The sequence below is a fragment of the Babylonia areolata genome, chromosome 6 (assembly GCF_041734735.1).
Source record: "Babylonia areolata isolate BAREFJ2019XMU chromosome 6, ASM4173473v1, whole genome shotgun sequence".
NCBI lineage: Eukaryota > Metazoa > Mollusca > Gastropoda > Neogastropoda > Buccinidae > Babylonia > Babylonia areolata.
The window spans coordinates 49,752,059-49,768,971 of NC_134881.1; the positions used below are offsets into that span (position 1 = coordinate 49,752,059).

The window sequence follows — 16,913 nt, forward strand, 5'->3', positions numbered from 1 at the left end:
GAAATAACAAGAAGACAGTGCTGTGATATGTAGCGAGATGTCAGCTTCTGGGACAACGCACACACACACACACACACACACACACACACACACAAACTGCTTGCTACACAGCAAGAGAGAGAGAGAGCAGCTCTGGTCAGATGACTGACCAGGTAGAAAGTGACCAGTGATCACCCACTCCGCCAATTTATGCAAGTTAAGCGAACTGCACTGATGCTAACTTGGTCCCTGAAGCGAATCAGCTCAAATGCTCCTAAATTTGCTCAGCTTTGTGTTTGTTACAAGGTGTTTAGTGATAGATTTCTAAATGATTCCTGAACCGATTTATGTCGGATAGGTCGCAAAAGAAAGAGCTCAACACCTACTTTCTGATCAGTATAAAATGAAGTGTTGATTATTTAAAGTGAATTTATAATCTTAAGTCACCTGAAAAGGGTCAGTTTTAGCGAGCTTATTGCAGAAAATTACAAACTGCGTTAACTCTATGGAGACGTAGTTAAATAGTGCATGTAGTTTTACTGTGACAGGCAAATATGGACATATTTCAAACATTCAACGCACTTTCACACAGAAACAAAGACATACAAATTATATATCACTGGAAAGTTTACCGTCTCATCTTTTAACATTTTAAAACAGTTTTCTTATTAAATGCTGCTAAATATTTTTAAAGATATTTTAAATTATGTCACTAAATACTGAAAAACAAAAAAAAAAAATTGAAAAATAGATATACTGTACCCACCAGGCATGTTATATCCATCAGCTAATCCACAAGACAGCATAAAATGATTTTCTCACACAGTAAGGTTCCCTGATTCTCATGAATTAGTTTGAAGTCAAATGTTGCACATCAAACTGTTAAAAAAATAAAAAAATAAAAGATCACAACACTGGTTGGTTGTGTAAAGATCGACCTCTCACCCAGTCCAGAAAAGTGTAGAAAAAAATCATTTCACGCAGTTAACGGTCAAGGGGAAATAACTCAGTTTTTCCTAGACTCATCCCTCAAGACAGCCTGATTAGTTTCTCTTTAATTGAACACTGCTGAGTGTATGAAAAAAAATTCCGCGATCCACCGAATCCTACACTACGGCACGTCATTCTGAGCGGGCAGAGCGCTGACGCCGAAGCGCTGGCGCATCTCCAAAGAGTTAAATCAATTTAACATAGGCAAACTTAAATGGAATAGATCTAAAGAAGAAATTGCGACAATTCTGCCAGTATATAATACTTGCAGTTTACTGATCTGATAAAAGAGATATTAATTAAATACGCTGCAGCACAAACACAGATTAGGGCTCGCCCAATGGCAACACTGGTTATGGAGTGTTTGTGTGGCGAGGACAGAATGATGTAAGCTTAGCATCAGTTGAAATCTTTAGACTGACGAACGATTAAAATGAAATCAAGTATGCTGCTAACTGATTAAAGTGTGTGTGTAAGCACAACAAATATAATATTACAGCAAACGATCAGAGACTTGATTTAATAGGTGTTTAGAGAATAGGTTTAGAATGGGCTTTGCATTCAAACCGGGAATGGCATCACACATTCTGGCGGGTTGTTGTAGACCGGCAGTTAGTTGAGAAAAAAATGTCTGCTATAGCTTGTCCCCCATCTTTTGAAATCCATCGTTCGCAATGGTTAATTAAAAATAATTCCTGTGAGCAGACTTAGCTGAGCATCAAACAAGAATTATTGAGCAGGTAAGGGAGACAATCAGCTGATAACTGATAGCAGAGTGAAATGTTGAACAGTTGATATAGAGAAGGGGTCCCAGTTAGGTAAATACACTATGAAGTTGGAAAGCATTCATTTTTGTGCATATCAATCTATGTATCATATCACTGTCAGATGCACATGTAGATTAGCGTACATAGTATAGATTACAACATGAATTATGATAGCATGTTCATAGACATACTTTGCATTGTTGAGACCTTGTGACAAGCTAGATCACAGGTTAAGCAAGAAGAGAAAAAAACATAAAACATGAATTATGCAGAAATATCTTAAATGAAAACAAAATTAAAGCATGAACAGGAACATGAAAAAAACATAATCAGCATTGCTTCAGTTCAACAAGAATGAAAACAACATGGGTATTGGCATCATGACTGTTCATTTGCAGTGTCACTGTTCTGGCTGCAAAATGTTCTTTTTGCAAAGATTCTCACCAGTCTCTTCACAAAGTTAGTGGTGCCCTGGATGCCAGCCATGTGGATCGCCTAGGGGTGGGAGCTGGTAGTTGAGGTGGCTCTGGTGCAGCTTGCAGGGTTGATGTCCTGGGTCTAGGTCTGGGCCTGACCAGCCACACACCACTGTCAGTGTCCGTGTCTGAGTGTAACACCTTGTCCTGGTGGTGCAGTGGGACTGGGTTAGTCGGCGTGACAGCAGGTAGTGGTTGGCTGGGCCTCTGCAGTATGGGGCTGACTGCAGGTGGGTACACCACCTGTGGGATCACAGCATCGGGTGTGGTGCTCTGGCGCCTCCATTGTCTACATCTGTACTGTCTGCGGCACCTTGGTGCTGCTGCAGAGGAAGGGACTGACCTTTTTTCCAAAGACTGGGTCCGGGTGCAGGCAGGCTGGGTGGTATTGCTGTTGGATGGGCCACTGGAGAAGTGTTGCTCCACGTCGTGGTACATGCCAGGCCAGTAGACCTGGGGTCGCAGTATCTCTGCAGCCTGCAGCATTGGCGTATCAATGACAGGACCTGGAGGCAGAGTTTGCTGGAAAGCACCAGCTGCTCAGACGCCCCACCCTTAGGGTCCATCACCTGTCGATGCAGGACACCCTTCCTGCAGATCACTCTGTCATGCTGCTGGGTCAGCACATTGGTCTGCCAGTTGGAGCTGAGGGCTGGCGTGGCTGGCCATGCAGACAGGACTGGCCCAATGGTGGGGTCGCAAGCTGAAGTCTGCGCAGCTGTTCCAGTGGCAGCTTGGGTCGCAAGTGCTGTTGACAGGGGGTAGGCATGTGGTTGGCAGTGACATGCTGCTTGCTGACCACATGTGTTGTCAGTCATCTCCTGCGTTGCTGGTTTGGAGCTGGTGCAGTTGGAGTCAGCCCAGGTTGTCCAGTGTGTATTGTAGTGACACACTGGTTGTGGGCTGGAGCTGCAGGCTGGTGGTCAGCATTCTGTTGCCTGGCCTGGTAGCGTCGCTTGTGGCGACACTGTCTCGGTGTGGCCAGACCACTCACACCAGACACAGTGTGGAGGGTCTGGGGCGCAGTCAGCGGCACAGCAACGAGGATGAAGCGCTGGTTGTGGAGGATGTGGGTGGTGTGCTGGCATGGGAGACTGCAGCTGACGTCGCAGGCTGGTGTTCTCAGCTGTGAGTGTAGCCAGCTGAGTCTGTAGGCAGGCAACAGTGGTGTTGTCTACGCAAGGGCAGGTGTTGTAGGTTTGGCTGTCCTCCCTCAGCCATCAATAATAATAATAATAATAATACATAGTTTTTCTATGGCGCGATATCCAGCACCAATGCTGCTCAAAGCGCCTTACTTCACAGTTGACTACAAACATGCCTCAAAAAACATATCAACTGCTATCTGACAATGGAAAACATCCAGTGTGTTCATATGAATGTAAAAGCACACTAAAAATTATAAAAGCTATGAAATAAATAAGGCTTAGATTAAAACAAAATGCATTTTATAGAACACCCCCCCCACACACACACACACAGATATATAAATGTCCCTCCCTTACAGACACACACACTGACATTAAATATCAACTGCACTAAAAACAAAATTGCATAAGAATTAAAATATTTCTTATTTTCTAACATAGAATTCTGTTCAGACACACTAACATGCCTACACACTTACACACGTGTACCAGAGCATTGTAATCTCACAGACACATGCACGCACGCACGCACACACACGCACACGCACCCACACACACTCACACACACATGCCCATTAAAAATAACCAGATAGAAAAAATGACATCACATCTAAGACAGACCGAAACTGCTTAAAATACCAATGCATTAAAACAGGACTGTAAAAATACTAGCACAAAGATATTTTCCAACAAGCATACCCATCGCTGGGCCTCCTTCTTCGCTGCCTCGAAGGTGGTGTCAGGGTGGTCACAGATGAAGCGCCTGACATCGCGCCTGAGTGCAGCTGGCTGAAGGCCTCTGGCAAAGGCGTCGCGAAGGATGGTCGCTGACACCTGGATCACCCCATCTTCAGCCTTGTTGACCTTGGTCCACAGGTGCTGAAGATGGGATGCGTAGTTGATCACTGTCTCCTTGGGCTGCTGCTGTCTGGTAAAGAAGGCAGTGGCAAGATCTGTGGCATCTCGTTGATCTCCCCAGTTTTCATCAAGAACAATTTTGCATTGTTTTCAAATTAATGTATTTTTTAAGTGATTTTATTGGCTGACTGGAGCATGTCATCAAATCATTATCTATGCAGGCAAGCAAAATGGCGATGTCTTGTCAAAGCCGAGTGTGAGCAAAAATAAATGGCATGACACTGGATTTAGGAAATGAATGTTTGAAGAAGAAGAAGATAAACTGCAATCTGACAATTCTTTGGAAGAGGAAGGTGATGAATATCAGCCAACTCTTCACCCACACAGCATAACAGTTCAACCTTGCAAGCAGACAGCATTGACTGACTTCAGAACAGAACATGCAGTATGTGACAGACAGGCCCACGAGATGTAGGAATTCCTACTACCTCTGGTGGGCCTGTCTATCACACACAGCATGTATGGAGGTATCAGATTAAGGTATGCAGAGTGAACAAAGACACGAGGTCAGGTGAGGAAGGGAGTGGGACAGTCAGGTGGGCATGGTGGCATGCCTATTTTCAGATCAGTTTGTTTGACATTACTTTTGGCTGTTAATTTTGATCCAGACATTTCTTTGTTGGGGATATTATGTGTGTATTTGTTCATGTGTATGTGTAATGTTTATTTTGGAGAAAAAAAAAATCTTGTGGATCACATATTCAATTGATCAAAATGAAACATTTTTTTTTCTGTATTGTCCATTCATTTTCTTTTCAGAAAATATGTACTTTTACTCATGTCATTGAGAAATTAATCATCCAGAATTTTTTTCTGCACCTACCCGTTTTATATGAAAATTTCTCGGCAGATAGGATCCAGTTATTTGCTGAATCCCTTGGGAGGCTGAGGGTTAAACTGCCAATCCCAACATATTGCTATTATTAAAAAAAAAGTAGTGGGTATAAGTGTCATGTAATGGTTTCATGCTTTGTTTTTTGCTTTTCCTTCTAGGCATCTGGTACAGTGTACTGTATGGAATCTCCCGTATTGCTGTCTTCAGTAATGTAAGTAAAACACTTCAAAAATGCTTTTGGTGATAAAGGGAAATTTTAAGATGCATTCACATAGCAGTTTTGTTATGTGAATCCATATTTTCTGACCCAAAAGGTGCAATGTTTTACTCAAATTTGACCCTCGTGACTTGTGCTGTGTCAGAAAAATAAATTTGACCACCAGTTGGATCCACCACAGTACATTACAGCAAACTCCATATTTGACAACATATGTGATAAACACACATGATCACAAAGAATAACACTTACATGCTTCTATCTTACCTCTTCAAAATTCCACATAGACACTCCAGTTTATTGACCATAATTGTCAGCATCATATTGGATTAAAATATGATCATATATGATGCCGAATTTAAGGTGAACATGGTCACAATTCACTGTTTGGAGGAAAAGGAAATTAAGTGATAAATTCTTATTTGTTTCATTGCATCTGTTTATGTCTTTTACTCTAACATTATGATTCTTGTGGTTTGTGTTATGGTGGTGAACAATTTTTAGTATTGTTATTCTCATTATTGATAAACAGAGATGAATGCTCTAGCTGTGGTGGTCATGCTATTGTGTTTTGAAGTAATCTTAAGTGGAAGGTATGTGTTCATGCATATTAGTGTTTGTTTGTGTGTGTGTTTGTGAGGGTGATGGTGTGGGGGGTGACAGAGCATGCATGAGCTGCCATTGCTTTTTGTGATTTTTAGATGTGGAGTGGCTGATGATTGAATGTCATTTTAATACTCTTTGCGCATACCAGATTCTTCAACTTGAAGCCTGTGAAGAGTCTTGAAGTCTTCACTTTGTGGTGCGAAAAAAGAAGAAACAGAAGATAGATCTGAGCAGCTGTCAGAAAACTGAAATCTTTTTGAATGTGCAAAGCAAGATGACAGTTTGGACTGGAAGCAGAGCCAGTCTGGATTCTGATTTATTAAGCAAATAGACTGGGGATTGATGACAGCACAGGTTCAAATGAAGTCAGACTGGCAGAAATTTTACTGGCGGATGAAAAGGCAGATGACGAAGCAAATAAACAGAAGATGGGACAGAATAACAGAGTTGATTCCAGAGCTGAGATAAACAACTCAGGATTACTGTCCAGTGTCAGTAGATGACCTCACTTCAGAAAACAAAATCTAGGGTCAGCAGTGTCATATTGCACCAAGCAATATGGAGGAAATTCCACCTTTTAGGATTTTTAAGCAGATGTTACTTATTGAGTGTGTTCAAAATGACTTTTTTCTGTGAATTCTGCACCGTATTTGCTACATCACTTTAAAGGCCAGAAATTATAATAAATATGATAAAGATATAGTCCATGAGGTTTTCTCCTGAATTGATTGTGTTTGGAACCTTGTGGGCATGCATTCACTGTTGCTTAGATTGTAGATACAGAAACAGCTTGTAACAACTGTAAATTCTTTGGCTGAAAGATTCCTTCACATGCGTATGAATCATGACCCAGATCATTAGAATTTTGATGGAAAATACTGCAAAACAGCAGTTTGTTCCATTCTAAATAAATTAAATGGATATTTACTGATGTGGATGTCTCACCTTAGTTTTTCTGACATAACCAACTCTCAAACATCCTGTACTTGAGTAAGTAAAAAAAAATTAAAAAAAAAAAAAAAAAAGCAGCCTCTCATTCATGATGTGAAAAACAAAGTAAAAGTAGAATAAGAGTTACCTTCACACTGGAACTGACTGTGAATGATAAACACACACTCTGATCCTCATTCTCCCTTGTCACTCGATCTGATCCTACAGTGTAAGGGGAAGGGGAGTGAGAGTGATTGAAAACTTGTCTCTGTGTTTTAAGGCCAGGCTTGACAAAGCAAAAGAGGAAGTTCATTCCAAAAGCAAGGTCCAGAGACAGAGAAAGAATGGCGGCCGATAGTGGAGTGTTTGAATCTGGGTATACGTAAAAAGTGGATCTGAATCCGATCATAGAGAGCGAGATGGGGTGTAGAGGTGAAAGCAGCCACAGACATAGGAAGGGGCAGATTTGTGAATACATCTATAACATAGAGTGCTGATCTTGTACTTTATTCCGTGTGAGACAGGGAGTCAATGGAGACGTTGGAAATTGGAGTGATGTGCTCTGATCTTTTCTTTCTGAGGACAAGTCAGGCAGCAGAGTTTTGTATGCACTGAAGGGACTGAATGGATGAAGCAGGCAAACCATACAGTAGAGAGTTACAGTAATCAAGGCGAGAGAGGATGAGAGAAACTACAAGTCTAGATGTTGCATCAGTGGACAGATATTTCTGGATGGAACTGATGCTCTGCAGTTGACAGTAGCAGGATTGACATGTCTGACTGATAAATTTTTGTATGGACAGTGTGTTGTCAAGGACAACGCCGAGGTTCCTGACTGACCTGGAAAGAGGGATTGATGTACTGCCAAGTTTGATTGTGTCAATTGTGATGGAAGACAGTTTTTGTTTAGATCCTATGATCATTGTATCGGTTTTGTCTGCGTTCAACTATAACTTATTGAGAGTCATCCAGTTTTGAATGTCCAGGAAGCAGTCAGATGTTTCTTGCAAGAGTGAGGACAAATATTGATGGGTATCGCTTTCCTGCAGTTGAGTGTCATCAGCATAAGAATGATGACTGACATTGTGGCAGTTGATGACTTCAGCGAGAGGAGCAGAGTACAGTGTGAAGAGCACAGGGCCTAAAACAGATCCATGTGAGACTCCGTGTTCGACTTTAACGGATTCAGACTGACAGTTATTAACTATGACAGACTGGAATCGGTTGGTGAGATATGATTTGAACCAGCTGAGAGCAGTGTTGTTGACACCAAATGTAAAATGAAGACAGTAAAGAAGGATTGAATGGTCTGTCATGTCAAAGGAGGCTGATCAGTCAAGAAGAATGAGAAGGGACATTTTTCCTGATTGGGATGCTAGCAGTAGATTAGGATGTGGAGGAGAGTGGTTTTGGTGCTGTGGTCAGCATGATAGGCAGACTGAAAAGGGTGGATGAGATTGTTGAAACAAAGGTGGTTGTTGAGCTGCTTCAGGACAGCTTTTTCAAGAAGTTTGGACAGGAAAGGAAGGTTATAAACTGGTCATTAGTTTTCAAACTATTTGAGTCAAGGTTGGGTTTCTTCAGGAGAAGCCGGATGATTACAGTTTCGAAAGTGGATGGAAAAGTTCCAGTGAGAAGGGATGAGTTTGGTGATTGTGGGGTGAAGCTGTGAGACACACTGGGAGAAGACATAGACCGGTATAGGTGCTGTGGGTACTACTCCATTTCAGGACCCTCATGTCTGGGACTGTGTCCTGTCATTCTATGTGGAGAAAGTTTGCGGAGGCAGCTCAAATGGAAGTGGTTGAGCTGATTAACAAGTCTTCTGTAGACAGTCCAGGTCTCGCTGGCTGGCAAAGAGAAGGGTGGTGAATGCCACTGCTCAGTTGACCTTCAGTTTGGTGGTACGGTTGAGTCCTCTCCACTCGCACACATTCTTGCAGTTTCCCAAAGGCAGCTCGGGCTTTTGGCAATTCTGTTGCTGATCTATGCATGATAAAGCTGTCAGCTACCTGTAGCTTCTGTCCCTTTATTATGATGTGTAGTTCCTGGTGGGGCTTTCCAGGTGTGGGCTGGTTCATAACTTTGGTCTTTGGTGCTGATTGTGAAACCTAAGTTGTTGCAGGCTCATAAGAAGCAGTCCATTTCTTGCTCCATCTTTTGCTCTTTGCTGGCATTGAGGGTGCAGTCATCAGTGAATAAGAAGTCTCTCACACACACTCTTTCACACACACACACTCTTTCACACACGTACTGTTTCAAACACACACACACACACACACACACACAGTTCTGTCCCTTGAAATTACATATATCCGCAGCAACTTTTTGAAATAGACGCTCAGGCAATGTCATCATAATAAGTGGTTCTTTTCTGTGAGTTGGTCTTTGTTCTTCACAATGTTTACAGTTCTCCACCACTTGCTTGATGCGTGCACTGATGTTGGGCCACCATACTGATGTGTTTGCTCTCTCTCTGCATTTTGTAATGCCCTGGTGTCCCTCGTGTATTCTTGACAGAATATCATCTCTTAGGGCTTGTGGAATGACAGTACGACTCCCACATATCAGAAGTCCTTCATGTTCACTGAGCTCATTCCGTAGTGGATACAATTCTCGAAGACCTTCTTCCTCATCAGCAAGGTATTTCGGCCATCCTTCTCTTGTGTACTGCAGAGCTTTCTTGAAGAGAGGGTCTTTGTTAGTTGCTGCAGCAATTTCTTTCAGGTGTTTGTGGCTTCCCAAAACAGTCTTACAGAGTGAACATGTGCTTCAGTGTCTTCTATTAGCTGATGGACTTCTCTTTCATTTCCTGTTTGCTTTTGAGGACTTCTTGAGATGTGTCTGCCACAATGAGTGTTTTCCCTGGGGAGTAGACAGCTTCTGCACTGAATCGCATTAGACGCATCAGCGTGCGCTGACACCTGATGGGAGTGTCCTGAAGATCCTTCTTGTTGATCAGGGGAACCAGTGGCTTGTGGTCAGTTTGAAGCATGAAGGAAGGTAGCCCTATCAGATATCACTGGAATTTTTCACATGCCCAAACAGTTGCCAAACATTCTTTTTGGTGTCATATACTGTACCATGTCAAACTGATGCAAACTAGGCCTATTGGTTTGCTCTGCTTGGCCAAATTTCGCGCGGCTAACAGTGAAAAGACGGGCCCACCCGCTCTCAGCCAATCAAACGCCTCTAAAAACTATAAGCGCTTCATCATTCCTTTGGCCAAGGCTCTCCACGCCATCTTGTCAGGTTTACGCTCTGTCTCGTCTTACGCTTTTTTCGGCTATTCAGCGTATCCTTTTGGCCTTATTTTGTTGCATGCGGCTTGTGTTTATTGTATTCTTACATTCTGTGTACTCGATTCGACTCGGCACCCTCGATTCGTTCGATTTTTTCTGCCTCTAAGTCGATCCTGTCTTTCCTTTCTCTGTTGGGGGTCGGATTTTCGCTGGGTGCCTAAGCGCGGGTTCCATGCCTCGTGTGCCATACCACGAAGGCAGGGAATCATGATGCTGGGATTGAGACTCGGTAAGAGACTCTCCCAGGCCCGGAGCTCATGATTCCTCCCGATACGGACCGCGGCGATGCGTCGTTAGACGCTGATCGCGGAGGCGACGTTCGTACCAGTAAAACGGTCATGAAGGGGACCGGGGGGAAAGAGGTACGAGCGTCGCCTCCCGAGGTGTCCCAGCGCGAGGCAGGGAGAAGGGTGAATGGCAAGTCATCTCCGTGCTGTGGGGACTCGCAGCTAGGCGCGGACTCCCAAGGGGAGGCCGCGCCCGGCCATTACCCGGGTCCCCACTCGGAGACGGCCCTCACGTGCCCCATTGTTGTTCCCCCTCCTCCCTTCTCTGTCGACCCCCCTCCCCCACCTCCTTTTGGGGGGGGAGAAAAATTTGGTTCCGGGGGGGGATCTCTACTTTGCCCACCCCGGGCCAAGCCACCCCAGTCTCCCCACGGGAGGGGATTCGGGGCGCGTGGCAACCTGCTCTGCAGGTCTTCCCGCTATCCGGCCGGTCTCCCCTGCTGGGGGAGGCCCGTGCGTGTCAGGCGGTTCCGGGCAGTCAGCCCGCTCGTCTTCGGGCGGGACTGACACCCAAGTCGGACCTGACCTCCCTCCGACTTGGCCAGGTTGTTCCCTTCATGGAGGTCAACGCACCAGTGACCCTTGGGGTTCGGGTCACAGTATGGCTGGTGCCCACGGGTTGTTACCCCCATTCTACCCGTACTGGGGTGCACCTAGGGTGCACACTGGGTTGCCGGGAGCACCAAGGGCCAGCCCCTTGTCCGCTCCCCACCGGACCCAACCCAGCACATCTCACAGGGTGACACACACAGCCCCGACAAGTGGGATCGACTTCTTGTCGGTCAGGTCGAGCTCCTCGACCAATATTGCCACTCTGTCCACAAATCGGGCCTCTGTCAACCCACAGGTGACCTCCACGGTCACAACGGCCTCCTTGTCAGGACCGACGGCTGCTCAGGGGCCCTACTTGGCCCGGCGGAGCCGGCAGTCCCCACCTGCCCAGCCCTCGGTCCTACAGTGAGATGAGTGGGTGTTTGTCCCCACACAGCACTCGTGGGTCACTCTTGCATCCAGGGACGCCCTCTCTGAAAAGGTGTGGCACCCACCATCCCAAGCATGGTTGGACCTACGGTCCACACGCTCCCCACCCGCTTCAGGTGTCAAGGACATAACAGTGGCGGCCATGGTCCCGGCTTGGGATCGTCCCAGCTCATCCCGCTGGGCTGACCACAGCTCACAGGACGCCCCAGTGGGTACATCCACTTGGGATGGCACCCAGCAGGGGATGGACTGCGAACAAGAGTGGGAGCCCCTGTCTTCGGATGAGGACGAACAAGCAGATGGGCACTCTTCGCCCACATCCCAGGGGGGACAGATTGAGCCCATGCCTCCCTAGGGACCAGCCTGAACCAAACTCGGACTTTGCCGAGCTCCAACTGACCCTCCCCAATAGGGTCACGTATGCCGAATCAGTCCCTCAGGCTACTTTGTTACCCTCGACCCTCCTTACGCCATGTGACTCTAACTCCAGAACCACTAGGCAACTCAGAGTGCCAGAAATGGTGCAGGTATGGCTTAATAAGCCAGCCCGCACTGTCAGGGGTGCTGCTTCCATCCCTCCTCCAGGCAGGGAGTCCCTCTCTGCCCCGGGCGCCTTTTCCCCGGGAAAGTTTCTTTAAGATTCCTCCAAGGGAGGGGTGTGGTCCTGGTACACACAGGACCACCCTGCCTACAGCGGAGCAGAGCCCTCCGCACAGGACAGGATGTTGGTCTCACAGCGCACCACCTTCCCCACTTCAGCTAACCTATACTTTAAAACGTTAGCAGAGTGGGACAAATTGGCCCGCCGCTGCCCCCTCGAGGTTTCCACGGCGTACACCTTCGACACGTTCCTTCACAGGGCCAATGAGCTGTGGGAACAGTGTCCGGTTAATCAGGACAAGGGGTCTCCTTCCTCAGTCCTGCCGGGCCTCTTCACCGGCCAGAGGTTACACGCTTTTGGCAATAGGGTAGCATCTGGTCTCTCGGCAACTGCAGACACAGCTACCAGCCTTCACTTCAGTACTGTGCTAGCGCGGCGTGATGCCATTTTCAGCCTCTCTAACATTCCAGTAGAGGAGAGGGCTGCCCTGCGGTCCATCCCAGCACAGCAGCACTCCCTCTTCGGCCAGTTCCCGCCCCATTTTGTCAGCCACAGGGCAGAGACAAACAGGGAGGTGGCCTCATATTTGGCCCACACCTCTCATGGGCTCCAGGGTTCTATGCCATTGAAGAGACCGGCCACCAGGGCCCCTCCATATACCACGCCGCCTGTCAAGGCAGCGTGTGCTGAATCAGGGGCAGAGGAATAAACCACCTTATGTCCGTCCAAGCCGACCGGCCATGCCCAAGGCCAGAAGGCAGCACCCCCAATGACTGGGCCCCGATTCAGCACCGCCAGTCGTTCAGCCCCTCCAAGTAGGAAACTTGTCCCGGCATGCACATCAGTGGTGTGCTCTGGGACTCAACGACGGGATTATGTCGGTGCTAGAGTCTGGGTACATGCTGTCTTGGGTGGAGGACCTCCCCCCTCTAAGATCCACTCCTCCTCCTTAGGTGCCCAGCTCGACGGAGCAGGAGAGCGTCCTAGAAAAAGAGATATCGCACCCACTCCTCATGGGGCTATATCTCAACTCTCGGACCCGGGCCCCGGTTTTTACGGCTGGTTGTTGGTGATTCCAAAGGTCTCGGGAGGGTGGAGACCAGTTTTGGACTTGTCCCCCCTCAACAAATTCCTCCCCAAATTCAAATTCAAGAGGGACACACAGGCACAGATTCGGGAGACCATCCAACAAGGTGATTGGCCTACCTCTATCGATCTGGAAGATGCTTATTTTCATATACTCATCCATTCGGCATCCCGTCGGTACCTGAGGTTCGTGTGGAGGGACAAGGGGTTCCAGTTCCCGGCCCTCCCATTTGGTCTGTCCCTTGCCCCTTTCCTGTCTACCAAGGTGCTGCGGGAATTGGTGTCCATCGTCCGCTCGGAATCCATTTGTCTCTTTGTGTACCTGGACGACTTGCTTATCCCGGCCCAGTCGCAGGCCCTGTGCCTGAGTCATACAGCCAGACTTCTAGACCTTTGCTCCCAACTGGGCTTCCTCATGGACCAGCAGATATGCGATCTGTCCCCACGTCAGTCCTTCGACTTCTTAGGGATGAGATTCGACACGCGGTCTATGATAGTCTCTCTGGCGCCAGATCACTGGGACCATCTGGCAGGCCTCCTCAGCCACTGGCGCCACTCCTCCCAAGATACAGCGCAGTACACTTTCTTCCCTCTTGGGCATGATGGAGTCCACGGCACCTCTCATTCCCCTGGACAGGGTTCTCAAGCGCCCTCTCCAGAGGGCACTGAGGTTACGCCGGTCCCAGAGCACTCAGCCATGGGATACCCAGATATGTCTGGGCGAGTGGTTCCTCGAGGTGACATCAGAGTGGTTAATCACCCCCCTTCGGACACAGGGGGTGCCCTTAGCCCCACCTACTCTTCAGGTGGCACTCTTCACAGACGCCTCCTCCCTCGGCTGGGGAGCCCACATGGACTCACTCTATGCAGCAGGGACTTGGTCCCCGGAGGAGCGCCTGTGCCACATCAATGTTCTGGAACTGGAGGCAGTTCGCAGGACTCTCCTGCACTTCATGGGGGAGGCCACTGGCAAGACCATCCGCTTGTTCACGGACAAGACGACGGTCGCATGTTATGTGAACAAATGGGGGGAGCGCACTCGGCAGACCTCTCCATGCGGACTGAGGCTCTCCTCCGTTGGTGCCACAGCAAGGGCATTGCACTTTCAGCGAGACACTGAGCAGGAAAAACCAACTTCTTGGCAGATGCTCTTAGCAGGTCCAAGAGTGTCATACGCACAGAGTGCACCCTGGACAAGGACAGCCTTCAGGGGGTGTGGGAACAGTGGTTTCGGCCGATGGTGGACCTTGTTCAACAAGAGACTTCCCACTTCCGTCTCTTCGGTTGCCGACCCAGAAGCGTGGGCAGTGGATGCTCTCTCTCTAGATTGGAGCAGTCTGATTGCCTCCGCGTTTCCTCCCTTTCCAATTCTGTCCAAGGTGATACGGAAAGACAGATTGGAACACCCGCAGCTGATCCTCATTGCGCCGAAATGGCCAGTCCAGACCTGGTTTCCGGACCTTCAGTCCCTGACACATGTTCCCACCCCTGGAACTTGAAACCAAATCTCATCTGCTGAGGCAGCCTCGCTCGGGCACTCCGCATTCCAATCCTCAACTGCTCCACCAGCACGCATGGCTGCTGTGCGGTCGGAACTGTCAGCATCACCATTGAAGTCCTCGACCCCTCGGTCGGCCTCTGTGTCGGCTGTGCTGACCCAGGGGTGTGCCTCCTCTGACCTCCTCTCCATAGTCACCAGAGCAAGGAGGCAGGGAACGGAGACTTTGTATGACTTTCGCTGGAAGAAATGGTTGCGGTGGTGTACAGCTCAGGGCATTACCCCTACGAACCTTACGAGCATGCAGCTGGCCAACTTTCTGGCTCTCTGCTCCTCGGTTCATCCTGTCTGCTAGTTCTGGGCGAGGGTACAGGTCTGCCTTCTGTACCACATTGCAAACAGCTAGGTGGTTCCGCCTTGGAAGCGGATTGCCTGCTCAGAGAGGTGGCTAGGGGTGCCCCTCTGAAGGAAGCTAGAGACCCCAGAAGAGTGCCCCCCTGGGACTTGTTCCTGGTGCTGGATTTCATTCGAAAACAGCCCTTCCTACCATTGGGGACTATTCCTTTTGACATCCTCACCCTCAAGACCACTTTCCTTCTGTGGCTGGCCACAGGCAGTCATAGAAGTGAGCTGCATGGGCTTAGTGGAATGCCACAAGATCTGGCCTTCCACAGAGATGGTTCCATCACTATTCGTTTCCTTCCAGAGTTTCTGGCTAAGAACCAAGACCCTGAGGTTCCTTCCCCCTCTCTGAGAGTCAGACCTTTGTATGATATTCTTGCCCAAGATGATGAGGATAGGCTTCTCTGCCCTGTTCGGTGTCTCAAATATTATTGGGATAGGTCTCGCCATAGGCGTTCTTCTCAGAGGTGTCTGCTCATCTCACTCAATGAGAATTACAAGAAAGACATCGCTGCAGGCACCATTTCCCGCCAGGTTTCCCAAGTCATTCGTAGAGCCTACTCTCATGCACACAGGGATATCAGCTGTCTTCATCCCAGAGCACACGAAGTGCGGGCCATAGCTACTTCGGCTGCTTTCCAGCACTCAGTGCCAATGCAGCATGTCTTGGAGGCAGCCTTCTGGCGTTCTGAGAATCCCTTCATCAACTTCTACCTCAGGAATTTCCGTATGACCAGGGCTGACGGTTCCAAGGGGATTTCCTTTGTCGCGGCTAACACTGCCGTCTCAGTTACAAGGGCTCCCCATATGAACCAGTAGGCGTTGCCCTCCTCCATTTGCTTTAAATTCTGCATCAGTTTGACATGGTACAGTATATGACACCAAAAGGAGGAGTTTGTATTATACTCCATGTTTGGTGTTAAATATACTTACCATGTCAAACTCGAATGCCCGCCCGTCCGTCCCCGCGTCTCCGCCATGGTTCTCATGGGGCATTTTTGTTCATGGCCACGGAATGATTAAGCGCTTATAGTTTTTAGAGGCGTTTGATTGGCTGAGAGCGGGTGGGCCCGTCTTTTCACTGTTAGCCGCGCGAAATTTGGCCAAGCAGAGCAAACCAATAGGCCTAGTTTGCATCAGTTTGACATGGTAAGTATATTTAACACCAAACATGGAGTATAATACAAACTCCTCCTTTTCAATCTGGGCGTAGTTGCGTTGAGTTGATGTGAGGGTTCTTGAACAATACGCAACTGGCCTCAGTCCATTTTCATGCTGTTGGAGAAGTACACCACCCAAGCCATATGAACTTGCATCTGCACTGACAACTGTAGGTCGGGTAGGATTATAGAAGGCTAGTGTTGGTGTCTTTGACAGTAACTGTTTGACAGTTTTGAAAGCCTCCACCTGTGGAGTTACCCATGTCCACTGCTGGTCCTTTTCTAGCAACTCAGTGATTGGGCGCAGGATGGTTGACAGATTGGGAATGTATCTTCCAAGGTAATTTACCATCCCTAATGTCCGCCGGAGTTCAGTGATGTTGCTTGGGTCTGGTATGTTCACGATTGCTGCAACTTTTGCTGGATCTGACTTCACCCTGTCTTTGGTGATGATGTGACCCAGAAACTCAATTTCTTTCTTTCTAAATTCACATTTTTCTTTGTTGAGTTTCAAGTTGGCTCCTGTTATTTTCTTCATGACTGTCCAAATCTCCAGCATGGAGTTTTTCTGAGACCTTTGCATCAAGAACTCCAAGCACTAATCTGTCTCTAATGGCATCTTCTCTGTCTGGGAAGCTTGCATGTTCTGAAAGTTCATATAGACTACATAGATAGGCTTCAATGCATTCTCCAGCACCTTGAGAACGAGCATAGAACTGGGCTCTTTTGT

At 47.7% G+C, this 16,913-nt stretch overlaps 1 protein-coding gene across 5 annotated transcripts in view; it reads left to right on the forward strand.

The window, feature by feature from the left end:
- Positions 1-16,913, forward strand: part of LOC143283114 (anoctamin-1-like) — a 358,246-nt gene that overhangs the window by 304,588 nt on the left and 36,745 nt on the right. For all 5 annotated transcript variants that reach the window (XM_076589234.1, XM_076589235.1, XM_076589232.1 and 2 more), the window contains one exon: positions 5,272-5,324. In XM_076589234.1, coding sequence (XP_076445349.1) covers positions 5,272-5,324 — 53 coding nt within the window. The remainder of the gene's footprint in view (positions 1-5,271; positions 5,325-16,913) is intronic.